A 13,865-nucleotide genomic window follows, 5' to 3' on the forward strand; every position below is an offset into this window, starting at 1 on the left:
CTCTCTCACCCTTTTGTATATTTCAGTATAACATTGCAGAACAAAGGCTTTTCTCATTTAAAGGGCGTTTGACATACTGTACTCACCATGTTTTCCAAGTGCGGGTTGGTGAGCGTGATTGATAAGCCATGGGAATCAAACACTTATCCCGTAGTGGACAACGAAACAAGTGTTTAACCACTCGACCAAGCAGCCAGCTCGAATACAATGTTATCATGGTCATCATCATAACGAATATTATCAATACTATCTAATGTGGTACCATAATAATCATTGACCATACTTCACAAGATTTATCCTAGCTGTTCCACCTGCAATCACACAGGTCTATATTTCTCTTTTTACAAGTTTCTTTTTTTGTGCACAAAATCGAAGCTCGTGAAAGAGCAAGGTCGCAGAGGATAACGTGGCGACTTGATGGGGGCAGTGGGGGCACATTGGAATACAACAATCAAGGGAATGAGCTAAAAACAAGAGGAATGAAAGAAAAGCGAGGAAACATAGTAACCTGCAGGGTTAGGTAGGGTTAATGGGGGTAAGAAAGATTGTGAGTAGGAATGGAGGATGACATGAGATGGTGCTGCACTGCTCGTTTGGAGCCTTGGAGAGAAGAGTGCAATTCAACCATCTCCAGAAGGCAGTCGCACAAACGGGTTAAGGTGGGTGCAATGCCTGGATTTGCAGAGTTCAAGTGGGAGGATGAGGAGGATACGAGAAGAATGCTTGCATCCTGGAGGAGCTGGGAATTGTTGGAGAGTTGAGAGAGCAGAGGGAGCTAGACTAGTGAAGAGAGGTCAAAAAACAAACAAACCGATAGCTCACGACTGACCTATCCGTGATGTGAGAGCACCAGGCTTTGTGCTTCAGGCTTCCTTTTCATAAGTAGCATTTCTGTACCCCTATGAAATTTCAATGAGGCCACTAAAAGTCGAGCACGCAATGTGGACTGCATTCACGTACAGACAAAGAATCTGCACGGAAGAGTGATCCTTCTTCCCTTATGTGTCATTAGTGAGCTAGCTGGGTTTTAAAATCGAAAATCGAACAGTCTCGTGGGACGGTAATTACCATCAATGTTCTCACATTTTTCATTTTCACTGCTGATATCGTTGGTGCTATCCTATCATCCGAATGCGAATTATTGACATATTTTTCCGCATTGTATCCCCACGCTTTTTCTTTTTTTTTAAAACAAAGGGAAGATACGTATTGTAAATTTAAGGGCTCTGTCTGTCTGTCCGTTTGTTTGTCTGTCTCCTCATAAACGGTTGTGCAGAAATTCAAACTTGGTAGTTATGATCACCACGTACATAGAAAGAAGGTACGAGAGCAGAATCATTTTTGGCCCCGTCCCCCTGGTGGGGTCAAAAGGTCGGATACCAAAAAAATGCATTTTAAATAATTTTTAATGAAACTTTGTGGAAGCTAATCTACATTGGGGTACGCGTGGAATATGTAACGATTTTTTTGGATTTGACCCTGGTTCAAGTCCCCATGGGATGGGGATGTAGGTACCAGTGGGTAAAATGAAGATTTTTTTTTTCTTTTGATATTGGGTCATTCCTGGTGAAACCTTTCGTGAGACTTTCAACCTTGCTTTCGGCATGGGGATTTGCGATGCGCGCCATCAACTTCGCTCTCGTTATTATTGTAATTATTTTCAATATCATTATTATTACCATCATCATCATCATTTTCTTTAGGAGTGTTCATTTCACTACGAAGGTTGAGGCTCAAAGAAGAGTTGATGACAAAAGTTAGGAGCAAAACAGGCAAAATAGTACAAACTAAAAGGAAGACACTGGGCTTAGTCAGCAAGGATTTTATATTTCGGAAAGGAATACATCAGAGAATAACTCAAAAGGTTATCACTGTGAATGGGAGGCATATTGAGATGGTGATTAGCAGCTGCCTTGAGGGACTGGACAGGAGAGTGTAAGAGGACAGGCAATGGGAGAAAGAGGGACAAAGGAGTGGAGGTGAGCTGAAAGATTTTACTTGTGAAGGGTAGAAAACAATGGACTGATGCAACCTTTTTGGAGATGAACCAGTGCAACCTCTTGGACGGCTGAACAGCTATGAGGGTCAGGAGGAGTGAATAAGAGTATTGTTCGGCCACCAACTCGTCTGCAATGGGAGAGAGAGAGAGAAAGAGAGAGAGAGAGAGAGAGAGAGAGAGAGAGAGAGAGAGAGAGAGAGAGAGAGAGAGAGAGAGAGAGAGAGAGAGAGAGAGAGAGAGAGAGAGAGAGAGAGAGAGAGAGAGAGAGAGAGAGAGAATAGGTCCTCTGCTTCAGCTTCCGCAGAGATAGCATTTACTCTCATGGGATTGGATTAACTGCTTCTGAGTATCGATATCATCCTCAGAATTATTTAATAATCACAACCAATAATTATTTTATTATCATTATCCCATTTACCATGATTTTTTTATTTATTTATTGAATAATCTGATATTATGTCGTGGTCGTGCATTTATTATACAGGCAGCACACCCCTGATATTGGGTTTACAAGGGTGATATATTTATTACATACACAAACACGCAAATGGTTTCTCTCACTCAGGACATGTGCTTGGGAAGAATAATGGCAGGCACCAGAAATGAGTTTTTCAATGACACTTCGGGGGTGAAATAAAGGACAATGCGTGTCGGTGAAGCGACGGATGAGGAAAACCCGGTGGTCTCAGGGAGTTGCCATAACTTTGCCCCCCACCGCCACCAACCCTCCTCCCCCCTCGAGATATACTTTGTGGCCACATTTGGTCGAAAAGCAATAAAACACAAAATGTGGGCCTCTTCGCAGTAGAAACAAAGAGATATGGAGCAGTGTTGTTTATCAAGTCACCACCTTGTTTACTTTTAATCAGCGAGGCCTCCCACATCCATGCCCAATGTTGAATCTCGTGAGAACATAGTTGTGTGCTTACTGAATTAAAGGCAAGCTTTGCCAATTTCCTTCCTAATATATTACAAAGGCAGGCATCTGAGAGAGCAGATTGCCTGCCTCGAAGCAGTGACTTGCTTCGACATGAAAGCGATTTGCCGTCCAGTGAGTTACCAATTAACTTTATCCTCTCAAAATCTGTCACAGTGGACTTCCTTAATTTTTTTTGTATTTGCAATAGATAAAAAGGAAATCTGGATAAAGGGCATTTGAGCATGAATAAATGCAGCAACAACAACAACAACAACAACAACAAAAACCAGGTAAATGTGTGACAAATCTGCAGTTAAGACGCTCAAGCAGTACTGCTTCATGCCTGGTGTTGGTTTAGTGGTTCGAGTGGCTGGCTTTGGATCTTAGGGTCCTGAGATTGAACCATGTTGGCTGCTGAATTAACACCAGGGGGGTTGACAGCCTGTCATCCTTCTGAGGTTGGTGAAATGAGTACCAGTATACCGGTATGGGGGCAACGTATCAGCGGCATAGTCACGCCGCAACAAAATTATAGGTACCCGGCAGCCAAGTGGCCAGACGCAAGACCAAGTACTGCTTCGGGGATTGAAAATTTTCAATGTTCACCATTTAAGACTGGTGGATCGATCAAGCCGATGGCTAAAGTTGGGTACAGATCACAAAGGGTCTTAATGAGGCCTTACACAAGACTTTCCAGGAACAGCGTACCCCTTTCGGAAGATACCATGAACCTTTTATTCTCTCTCTCGAGTGCAGCCTGTGGCTGCTGGTTGCATCATTGGTTGGGACGTGGCCATGCCGCTGATGCAGTGTCCCCCTTACCGGTACACTTGTGCTCATTTTGCCGACCTCGGAAGGATGACAGGCTGAGTCGACCTCCTGGTGTATTTTTAATTCAGCGGCCAACGGGGGCTTGAACTCAGGACCCTAGGATCCCAAGCGACCACCCGGACCACTAAGCCAACACCAGGCTAACGTTTTATTATACTCCAGAGATGATAAGAGTTCCTGATAAATTGCTCATCTTTTGCTGGCGAGACAAGAATTTACTCTGAACGAAGGACCGAACTGTTTTAATTATGCTGCCTGTGTGCATCATGTTATGGCTGAATTGCTTATAGAGTAAGCTCATAACATTTGATTTTTTTTTTCTTCTTCTTCTCTCATTATTAGGGCCAAGTGGGAATTGCTTCGTAAATGTTCCCGCCAAATACAATACACGTTTATTCCATGGGATGTTGAAGTGGAGCCGGGTTTGAGCATTCTTAGATTCTCAACCTGCAGTACACATATTTCACATACATTTTCTGAAACCCTCAGGTGAGCTAATTTTCGGAACGATTGCTGCATAGGCCGAGGCTGGGAATATATTGGACGATATTTCCTGGAGGTGGGAAGCCGTGGCGGTGAACGATTCCTGCGAGAAATTGCCAAAAGTGATTGCGGGCACGACATTAGAAGGAATCCATGATTGACTGCTCCCTAGCCAAAATAAATAGCTTAGGAATTCCCGCTGAACATCGCCCAATCCCTGCTGATCACCCGATTGCCAAGTTTTGTCAAGGTGTTTTGGCAGTTGGAGTGCATCTCGCCAACCTTGGTCATTCCCATCCAGGTGCTATTGTAAGATGTATCCTGATAGCGACAGCATTCAGCTGCATTGACTGTTTTGTGGTTTTTGTTGGTGAGGATAAAGATCCCTTTGCTGTGAAATAAATATATAAACAAAACGAGAACATTTGTAGCTCGTGGATGGCTGCACACTGTGCTCGAAAATGGCTAATTAAGCCACTTTGTCATGGCACAGCGGAGACCGGTCTGATCAAAGTGTGTCCTGTGCTGTCTTTGGCTTTTCGTGGCTTTTTGTAGACTTTTTTGGCCAATAGATTGCCGTCGTGCAAACATGTTAGTCCTCCCATTGTAAAAGGCTGTTATTCCGTGACAAAGATTGATAAACAGGGAAAAGGTTGAAGATTGGGAGGTGTCAACAGAACACTAAGGGGAAGCTCAGAACACTGCAGAAATTGGATTGGGGATCTTGATCCATGAGAATAGCTGCGCAAGGAGCACTCAGAGCTACTACAAGGCAGTGAGGAGATTTATCGGAAAGTCATGTTTTGGGTTTATTGCCGATAGTCAGTCTTAAGCTACAGTCTCTATTAATATTTGATAAATGTATTTTAACGATTTGAAGCCATGTGTAAGCAGCAATGTAAACCTGGTGTTGGCTTAGTGGTTAAGGTGGCTAGCTTTGGGATCTTAGGGTCCTGAGTTTGAGCCATGTCAGCTGTTGTAAACACCAGGTGGGGTTGACTCCGCCTGTCATCCTGCTCAGGTTGGTGAAATGAGTACCAGTGTACTGGTATGGGGGCACAGCATCAGTGGCACAGTTGTGCCCCAACAAAATGATAGCTGCCATATGCAAGAAGAAGCAGCAATCTTACACACGAAACCATGCACAAGTATCCTCAACTGTAAGGGCACAGCTTTATTTCGGGTGGTTTCAAGCACTGCAGGCATATTCAAATGAATGATTTTTTTCAATGCACTCACTTCACTTCTAGTGGGGCAACTTAGCATAACAATTGTGCAATTTGTGAGGAAAGCACCACATTTGGCACACTAGTAGCCTATCATATTATTAACAGATTTGGATATTGGGCCATCTCAAATTCAGCCGCTGATGGCTGTGGCAGCCATTTTCCACTACCATCAAAAATTTTGAGATGGCCCAATATCCAAATCTGTTCATAATATTATAGGCTACTAGTGTGCCAAATTTGGTGCTTTCCTCACGAAATGCACAATTGTTGTGCTATATTTAGCTAAGTTGCCCCACTACTCCAAGAAATAGTTATCTTACCTTTCTTTATACCAATGTCCATTGATTGTTACTGGAGCAAGGTTAAGTATAAGTTTATGTAAACATCGCAATACAGGCAAGAGAATGAGGACATGTCAGGCAAATTAACACATCTGGGCCCTCACATCAAAGTCTGCACAATGGTTGCCAACTTATGGTTCTTCGCTCACGTTCCATTCTTTTTAAATGCTGAGTAGCAAGCAAGGAAGCAGAATTTCAAGCAAAGTCAAACTTTCAGAGGTTCATCAGTGAGTGCATGGGAGAGTTTTAGGCAAGAATACATTTTGGAAATCTTGAAAAAACAAGTTGGGTTTTTCGTTTTTTTTATTTTTTTATTTTGGTTTTTATTGCTTTATAGTGCCTCGGCCTTTGTATCTCTGTTAAAGGTAATATTAAATAATTATTCTCCGACCCCCTTCCATCGTGGGTAGACGTGTTTTAGGCCTCCACAAAAAAAATCTGCAATTACATCTCCACTTGAAACATAATTACCTCCGCCACCGAAGGCGGACGGAGGTCTTTGTTTTTACCCCCTGTCTGTTTGCCTATCTGTGAGCAGGATATGTCAAAAAGTTATCGACAAATTCGGATGAAACTCGGTAGACAGGTTGGGTGTGAGACAAGGAAGAATTGGTTCGACTTTGGTGAAGATCCGAATCCAGATCTGGATAGGAGAGTTTTTTTTTTTAATTTTTAAACTGATTTTTAACCATTGAGAAATTGGGCCAAAAACGATATGTAGCACGAAAGTTGTGGACGAGTGATGACAAAACCTGGCAGATGAGTTGCTTAGGTGACAAGAACAAGCGGATTCGATTTTGGTTCAGATCCAGATCCAGATCCGGCCCATCAATGGGATACAAAACGTAAACTGTTCAGCCTGGCAGATGTATGCGCTCCACCGAGAACCCTTCTACTTTTATCACATTTTTCTCCAGAAATTACAGCCAAGCTCATCCAACTACAAGCGGATGATTTTGGCAGTTAAACAGTTAAAAACCCAGATATGTTTCTGCGTCAAATGTGCAACAAACACATAAGTAAACCTAAACTTCTTTGTTGCCTATAAAGCTCAATCGTCATGTTTCCTTGGATACATTTTCCAACCTAATGCTTTGAATAGTATGTGCTGTCATGAAGTAATTAATATGACCAAAGTAAAATCTCACGATAATTGAATTACAGCTGAAAATATCTGCACCATCTCCAGGGAAGCGAAGACATTTTCAAAACACGACGTAAAGCAACAAATTACTAATCGTGCAGATGCTCGGTATAAAAAGCTCATGTTAGTGACTGTGACATTCGCTACTCTTCTAAGTTTTTCCCACTCTACTAGTACTTTAACTGCCACCATTATTCCCACCTTATTGTGGGGTCAACATGCCTAAGGTTGACGTCAGCCATCCCAAACCTGTACGTTCATGTTGCGTGCAATGTTGCACCTCCGCTGCAACTGCTGCAGTAAGAACCTTCACCTCTACTAGTTTAACAAGAATCCTTGTCATACTGCTGCGTCTGTTAGAAATTATTCACTTGAGCCAGCCAATCAAAGTGGAGACGTGAAGGCAATGGAACCTCAAATTTGGGATATGCCTTGAACATCTGAGAGTCCAGGATCGGCAGATCACGATCCATCACTGAACCTCCACTTGATCTGAAGGAGGAGGATGGCACAGTATAAATTCTGTTAAAATCGAGCTGTAAGATGGTACAGTGTTGGTGACAGTGACAGCCAATTGTAAATACAGTATAGTCAATGTCTGTGGATTTATAACCCTGCGTGTTTCATCCTTACTGTCCCAATTATTTTGGTAATATAACTGATGTATGACGTTCAGATGATGTCACAAACAGCTTGTCTGTTTCATAGCCAGTGGCAAAATGATGAAGAATTCATAAGAAGCAAGTTTTTCTTGTATGTTGTTCTTCTTTCGGCTGCTCCCAATAAGGGTCGCCACAGCGAATCATCCGTTATGATCCGCATAGGTTTTACGCCGGATGCCCTTCCTGACGCAACCCTGGTGGCCTCTTACGACACAGGGATAAGGATTGGGTTTCGCCATGATTCCGGGCTGCCCTACACCCTCCCATAGCACGGCCCAGTGCAGAGCACCCGTCCTCAAGCAATCCTCCAACCCAAGCCTCCGAGTGGCCGGATTACAGGCGCACACCACTACGCCCGGTCATGTTTTTCTTGTGTATAGTTGTATAAAAGAATTCCAGTGCAAGTGACTTTGTACATTATCTTTGGAATCTCGAAATGTGGGGTTTGCAGGAGGATGGGAGAAATCGTTCGTTTCTCATCACAACCTTGTGATTCCAAGACGTTTAGCGCGAAATGATGAACACACTCAGGCATTGCTCACAGAATTTCCAAGTCGAGCAAAAGTGCAGAAAATTGTGCATTCATTCCGGGCAATGTACTGAAACGTTTATTTATCATTCCTTGTTAATAACACTGATGGTCCGGCAGGAAGGTAATCCCAATGCTTTAAAATAACTCCCGAGAACATATATTATTTTATTACAAAGCGAGATTTAAAGTCGTTGCGGCGATATGACAATAAGTAACAAGGCCGAGCTTTGGTGGCAATTAATCTTTTTTTGTTGCTGTTTTGTTTGTTTTTTGGAAGGGGGGGGTTGCTTCACAGTGATCTAAGACTCGTGCACATTCTCCTCTGAGTTGTTTAACCTGAGTTGGAATCTCGACGCAGGAAAAAACTGTCATTCTGGTGTTTTGCAGGCAAGTGGAGGCATCAATTTGTCTTCCATCCCTTGGCTGGATGCAAAATTGGAGGGCCCATCTGCCAACAATGATTGTTGTGGATGTTCAAGATCCCACAGTGTCTTTCCCAAAGAGTAGGTGAGTTATCGCCGGCACCCTGAACAAGTTACAAATCTGTGTCCTGACTGATTGCTGGGAAGGCCACTGGAAGCCACGTAATACCTTTGCCCAGGAATTGCTTCAGTAGCACCGGCTTTCTGTCAAGGGCATAGGGCATGGTACATTTTATTGATTGAAGGTTCTTGGTGAAGCTTGTACATGTATATATATATATACATTCAAAGCTCGGGAGCGAGCATATGGAATGGATTAGGCCATAACAGATCAAAAGGAATAGTAAAAAGAGAGGGGGAAAACACACCAACAGCAGAGCTGAGAGAGAAACAGAGGAGAGGGGATTGTTGGAGAAATAAGGGATGTAGGGAAGAATGGAGGGTACGAGAGGACGAACAGGGTTGACAAAATGGATGTAGAAGCAAACTCTAAGGAAGGACAAGCTGGGAACTTGGAAAGAGGTGTGCTTGGGGGTGGGGGGGGGGGGGGTTGACGAGGGTAGAAAAGATCATAGTTTTGGATGGGGGATGATCTGAGATGGTGGTGCACAGCTCTCTTGAAGACCTGGCAGGAAGAATGAGATGAAAGACAATGTGACAGTTGGTTCCATAGCTTGGAAAAGAGAGGAACAAATGAATGGGGATTATCAGTGATTCTGGTTTTCAGTAGTTTCACGAGAAAGGGGGTTGCTGGTGGACCTCATGTACCATGCAGATACTTGGGAGGGCGAAGCATGGAGTGGGGCAGAAGGTGCAGATCATAGAGGAAGCAGAAAAATACAGAGAGACCACCACCCTGTCTGTAATGTTAAAGTGATAGGCCCATAAGACTCAGGTGTAACATCAAGACAAAGACACTCGCAGATATTTGATAAACATGTCTGGTGTTTGGGATTTGAATCTGGAGAAGCTGCATCATGAGCCAGCTGCTGAGATGAGAACACTAACAGGCCAATCGTGTTTGACCAATTTTTTTTTTAAGGCTTCATGTTCCGTATGTCATTGATGCATTTTAATTATACATCAAATATGAACTACAAATCCTGTTGTGATCATTCACTCTTCAAAGCACCATTCTTCGTCCTCATTTCACTCTGGTTTTCAATGACCAAAGAGCAATGAATGGACACAAAAGATGGATACTGAAAACAATTTGTGCTCCTAGAGCTCCACAAACAATTCATTGTTCTGGAATAAATTCAATTTAACAGCAAGAATGAATGCAAACAGCTCTTTACCGCATTTTGTGTTTTTTTTTTAATATCTTGGACAAAGCCGACTCTCCCAAAATCCATATCTTGCATTGATGGCATAGAATGTCATCGTGCAGTCGCAAACAACAAAACTGAAATTTATTTCTGTTAACAAACCTTTCACCCACACCCAACACCACCTCACCTCCCAAATATATACAAACAGTGTTACGGTTCTACTATCCGTGACGCCAAGGCAATGGCAACCAACAAATTGTGGTTCCCGAGTTAGTAATTTTGTTCGTATTTGTTAGAGAGAGAGTCCTTCCCTTGTGTCTCATGGGCTGCAATGGAACATGCATTGTATGGTATTAGTTCAGTTGTTTTTTTTTCCCCCCACTTTATTCCCATTTTTCTATTATTTAATTCAACACCACATTGGCATATCCCTCCAAAACCCTGTTCAATTCGCGTGCCAGAACTCAACTGCCATACTACTTTCAACCACACCACATCAACCATGCCGCCACCACAAGACTCCAATGAACTCCACACCACAAAACCAACAACCATCGCCTTACTTTGCTCATTCACTTCAGCCTCAAACACTTCACTTCACTCGACCACCACAGTGCCTTTCAAAACACTGTTCCAACCACCATCTCAACCACTCGCCTTTGATCAACGACAGCAACCATCACCATGCCTGCTCAGGGCACCGCTTCCCTCCCGCTCGCAGTGCCGTAAACGACCATGCTTGCTATCATCTAGCGCAAGTTTGCGCTCGCATGGCTGTTGTTACTCCCTGTCGGCGGCAACCATCGTGCTCCCAGGGAACCATCTGCGACCCTCCAGGTCACTTGCGCTACATCGGGAAGCGATGCACGCTGCCCCCAAGTAAATTCTGGAGATCAGCCCCGTGGCCCACCTCGAATAATGAATGGAGTCATTTCCAGTCCGACGGCTTCACAGAGTGGGTGACATGAGGACGCAGACGATGTCTGGAACAAAGAGCACAGCACGCTCGGAACATGAGGGGTGGAGATTGGTTGCAGCATGGCACGGTGATGCCTGCCGAGGACGCTGGGCTCTGCTCCACTTGGAGATATTTTACAGGTTCGTTCAGGAGGTGTTTCAGAGGTTTTGTTTGAGATTTTTTACAGACTGATTACGGGTGCACTTTCTTATGGTGGGTGTGAGGTAAAGCACCACAGGGTGCAGTGGAGCACCACATGATGAGGTGGAAGAATAACCTGGCCGCACAGTGACACCCCTCGATCCCAGTCCCCTCTCCCTTGCCTTTCCCAAGCATAGGAATGTGTCAGCCCATGCCAGGTGAGTGCAGAGGTTGCCAAAGCCTCAAATTTTCCCTTATCTCTCTCTAAATCTATCCTTCCGTGCACGTTTTGGTAGCATAATTAACATTGTTTGTAAGTATGAGTATCGACTTAGCTCTGCACTGTCTTCTTTTGCTTACTGTATTTGTTGTGCCACACCTCACCCATTTTGCATGTGTCTGCTGTATGAATGCCTGTAGATAAACCCTTGTTTTAATTGCACCACATTCTTTTCTCGCACTTTCTTTAAATAAATGTCCTTTGTTATTGAAATTCAATCTTCTCGTCATGTCTTTTCCTTCATTGGTCTCGCATAATCCGCACTGAGTGTTCGTCTGGGACGTTCTCCCCAACAAATTTGCTCATGTGACTATCCAGTCATGTAACTGTCTGTTCTGCTCGGCAGAAGATCACCAGGTGCGGTGGCGAGGGCGTGGCGTTTACTACGGTTGCCGTGCCAATAGAAAGGTATCATGGAAACCTTGAAGCATAACCCTGCTAGGCCGGTACTCTCAGTCAAGCGGCTGTGACTGTGTAAGATCTGTAGCCTGTTGGACCATGGAGTTATCTGTGGCCGGCGGCCTTAGGGCCGTTGTTCAGGATGACAAGCCTGGAGAACCTCCACGTGGTAGCCCCAAACCTGGACTTGTTACAAATATATATATATATATATATATATATATATATATATATTGTTGCGGTCTTCGCGCCCGCCGGCGTGCGGACGGCCACGTAACTCGAATCGCGGCACGTCGCCCACCGGACGGACAATCCAGTCGTGACCCTCTCGGACTAACGCCGGGAACCAGTCACGGGTGGACCTTTCGGTCTCACCGCGATCGAGCCAATCAGCCCCCGCGTGGGATAGGGTTGCTCGCCAAGTTCGAACTACCTAAGTACCCACGCGGAGGGTAGACCGGGCGATCGCACCTCGCCGCAGGTCGACTTCGGACACGGGCCACTTAAGCGACCCGTTCCGTACTATCAGAATAACCGAGCGGTGTTATCGTCGACCTCGACGGTTCGATTAATTATCGGGCGTATTCAGCCCACTACCAACCCTTTACGTGAAGCAAGGTGGGGATTCAATGGAGGAAAAGACGAAGCGAAGCGGGAGAACAGTTCAACAATAAAGCACATTTATTCTCGGCACACGGGAAGCACACAAATACAATTCCACCAAATGCACACAAAAAAAAGAAAACACAATTCCATTTACACAAAAAGCAAACATAAAAGTGAAACACAGTGCAGAGCTAATACCGACTACCGAGCACACGGCAACACTTATACAATTCTACTTCACAGACGGCGCCGACAACACATACCCAAAACCAAGGAAAAGAAATCCCCCAAGAATGAGGTAGGCCTGGGGCCGAGACCGGGTCGGGCCTACCCGTCTGGTGATGAGACGCGGAGCGGCGATGGCCCCGCAACCCGCGGGCCTCGTGGACAGTGCCTGGCAGGGGGTGGGAACGGGGCCCCCTTGGTCGCACTATCTCAGCGCGGGGGGAAACAGGAGGGGGTTGCTGATGCTCGGGGTATAGAGGATCTTTATTATGTGCGACGAGCGTCTCCACCTCGGCCAGGTCGCGCTGTCGGCCTCCCTCGGGTGCAGCTTCCTGCACGACGCGAGCACCCCCTCGTCTGGTGTCGCCGCCTTTCCACAGCTCCGTCCCCTCCGTTCCGACTCCAACGCACACGACGAGCAGCTCCAACGCCCGCGAAGTCTTGACCCTCTGCTTCCGACTCTCCTCTTCTTGACTCTCCGACCCGTTCTTGTTTGCGACTCTTTCGTTCCGACTCCTCGTTCTCGTTCTGACTCCTTCGCGACTCTCTGCGACTCTCCTCTTCTTGCTGACGAACACCGTCCTTTTTATCCCCCCGTAACTTCGCCTTTGACCCCCTCCCTTTGACCTTTCACCTCGCTCCCCATTGGCCCGAGAAAAAGTGGGCGTGAAGGCTTTTTGATCCACAAATTTGCATATATCGATCGTTCTGGAGGCGGGGCCAAATCGCCCCTCGCTCACCGATTGGACGGCAAAAAGTGGGCGTGTGTCGTTTTTGATCCGTTTTTGAAGCAGAAAATCCGTGATTTTGTACACGCTGTTCAACGTGCGCCCTACACGAGTCCAGCATCGGTGCCCATGAGTGGCGCGAGACGACGGTGATGCGATGGTGGCGAGTTGTGACGGTAAAGGTCGTGGCGGTTGTGGTGAAGCGGCGTTGTGGTTGGTGGTTGTTGTTGTGGTTGTGATGGTGGCGATTGGTCCAAAATAAAGATAGTAAAAGAAAAACGGCTATCCTGAAGAGTCGCAGCACGTATAAATGACATGTATTCCCACTAGACAACGGGTTTGGGCCTAACTACACATGCACTTACCGAGATACCTCACCTAAGGGACCTGAATGGTGGTTTGCGAATCTGGTAACCACAACAATATATATACACACACACACACTCCTCCCATTGTCTTCTAGCCGAAGAAAGTCACATAAAGCGAACAAGGAAAGCTACAAGATGTAAGCACTTTGCTATTTTGAAATTCTACGTACTGAGGTCGTCGTGATCAGATGTTTTGCTCACGTAACCGATTCCTTACAGTTCTGACACCGATTGCTCACAAGCCAGCGATGCTGTGAGCTTTCAAACTTGCTGCCTGGAACCTATTCCTAAGGTGCACCAAGCGGATATTGTTATCCTGCTGAAATG

At 45.2% G+C, this 13,865-nt stretch overlaps 1 protein-coding gene across 31 annotated transcripts in view; it reads left to right on the forward strand.

Annotated features, from left to right (window-relative positions):
- LOC147032534 (uncharacterized) overlaps positions 1–13,865 on the forward strand; it is a 166,928-nt gene that overhangs the window by 87,930 nt on the left and 65,133 nt on the right. For 21 of the 31 annotated variants that reach the window (XR_015055214.1, XR_015055218.1, XR_015055215.1 and 18 more), the window contains one exon: positions 8,528–8,647. The exons of the other annotated variants lie outside the window; for them this stretch is intronic. Coding sequence is in view for 9 of the 21 variants with exons in the window: in XM_085870255.1 (XP_085726381.1) it covers positions 8,528–8,647 (120 nt within the window). In the remaining 12 variants the exon portion in view is untranslated. The remainder of the gene's footprint in view (positions 1–8,527; positions 8,648–13,865) is intronic. 31 annotated transcript variants of the gene reach the window in all.

The sequence above is a fragment of the Eptatretus burgeri genome, chromosome 2 (assembly GCF_056783735.1).
Source record: "Eptatretus burgeri isolate ZD-2024b chromosome 2, Ebu_testis_v1, whole genome shotgun sequence".
NCBI classification, from domain to species: domain Eukaryota; kingdom Metazoa; phylum Chordata; class Myxini; order Myxiniformes; family Myxinidae; genus Eptatretus; species Eptatretus burgeri.